Below are 1407 nucleotides of genomic sequence, written 5' to 3' on the forward strand. Positions count from 1 at the left end.
CCTATTGAATTTTAATGGAAAATAAAGGAATATGGATCTAACTTGGAGCATCAGGACCACACAGAAAGAGACCTGCAATGAGTCATACCCAGCTATGGTAAGCAAAGTATGGCATCTAGTAATAAGTGAGAATTCTTAAACATAAAGATCAGTGGTAAAAGCTATCCATGTGTCCCAGACAAAAGTATGCTATGTAATCAAGAAAGATATCCATCTGGAAGAGTGACACAAGTCATGTTGCCACCACTTGCTTCCATGACATATCCAGGAAAGGAAGACCTGCTTTAGAAAACTATATGAACAGTAACTAGATTAGGAAAAATGGCAGTACGTGATGACACTCAACAATTCATATGTGTACCTTGATGACTGCAACAAGTCCCTTGCCATTTTCTACTGAACAGTGGGTGAAACAAATTTCTAAAACTTTTGTCACAGCGTGTTGCAAAACGTTTCTGAAGGGACTTATGATTATCACTAGCTATTGTGCCAGGAGTAAAGTAGGGGTCAGGAGAGTGGATGTAGAGATCAAGGTGAATTCTGCTTTCTATTAAACTAATGTTCTGTACCATTTTAAACACAAATACAAGTTATGTAAAGAAACAAGACCAACAGGGTATGGGTTCTCCAAAATAAGACTGTTCAATTTTTGCATTTCTCAGTCTGGGGAATGAAATAGATATTCATGTTATACCATATGAAGACACACTGGTCAAGTTACCAGAAACAGCACCTGTGGGTTTTGTGCAGTTAGACCATTCATAAGGGTACTAGTAAACTGACGTTTTTTTACACTAGTTGGAATATGGAAAACATGCTGGAAGGAGCCATGTGTATTGGACAGGATTCCTTACAACAGAGCCTTTTGCAATGAAAATGCTGTAGGGCTATTATCATAATGCATGGTTGTCAGGGAGAGCATTACCATATCTGGTGACATGGACTGTAATGGTGTTTTAAGGCACCAACATAGTTTTAATATATTGTGCTCAACCCTCTGTATTGTCTGCTGGTGGTGGACCAACACCACATTAATAAAAGAAATATAGAATTTAACAATTGTTTCCATTATTTTGTCCAACCCTTTAGAGAGAGGCTCTTAAAATAACCTGGATTTTAATAGAAATAGCATACAGGTTGTTTTGGTAATAAATCATTATATTTCTAATTCTGCTTTTTCTTATTTTTTTACACAGGTTATCCAGGAGAACCTGGTGGAGTTGGTGAAGAAGGAAAACCAGGTTATCCAGGTGAGTTACTAGTTATATATCATGTATTTGCAAATATTACATTACTAAACATATATTTGAATTCTCTTTACCTATATATATAGTGTTACGTCTCCGTTTGTTAATTAACTTTCCGTAACTTCATTCCGATGAAACTTTAGTGACACAAGTCCTTACT

At 36.3% G+C, this 1407-nt stretch overlaps 1 protein-coding gene across 1 annotated transcript in view; it reads left to right on the forward strand.

The window, feature by feature from the left end:
- LOC106466016 (collagen alpha-5(IV) chain-like) overlaps positions 1–1250 on the forward strand; it is a gene marked incomplete at its 3' end in the record, with an annotated part of 70535 nt that extends 69285 nt beyond the window's left edge. The window contains exon 33 of the mRNA XM_022393975.1: positions 1197–1250. Coding sequence (XP_022249683.1) covers positions 1197–1250 — 54 coding nt within the window. The remainder of the gene's footprint in view (positions 1–1196) is intronic.
- Between the last annotated feature and the right edge of the window lie 157 nt (positions 1251–1407).

The sequence above is a fragment of the Limulus polyphemus genome, unplaced genomic scaffold (genome assembly GCF_000517525.1).
Source record: "Limulus polyphemus unplaced genomic scaffold, Limulus_polyphemus-2.1.2 Scaffold2122, whole genome shotgun sequence".
NCBI classification, from domain to species: domain Eukaryota; kingdom Metazoa; phylum Arthropoda; class Merostomata; order Xiphosura; family Limulidae; genus Limulus; species Limulus polyphemus.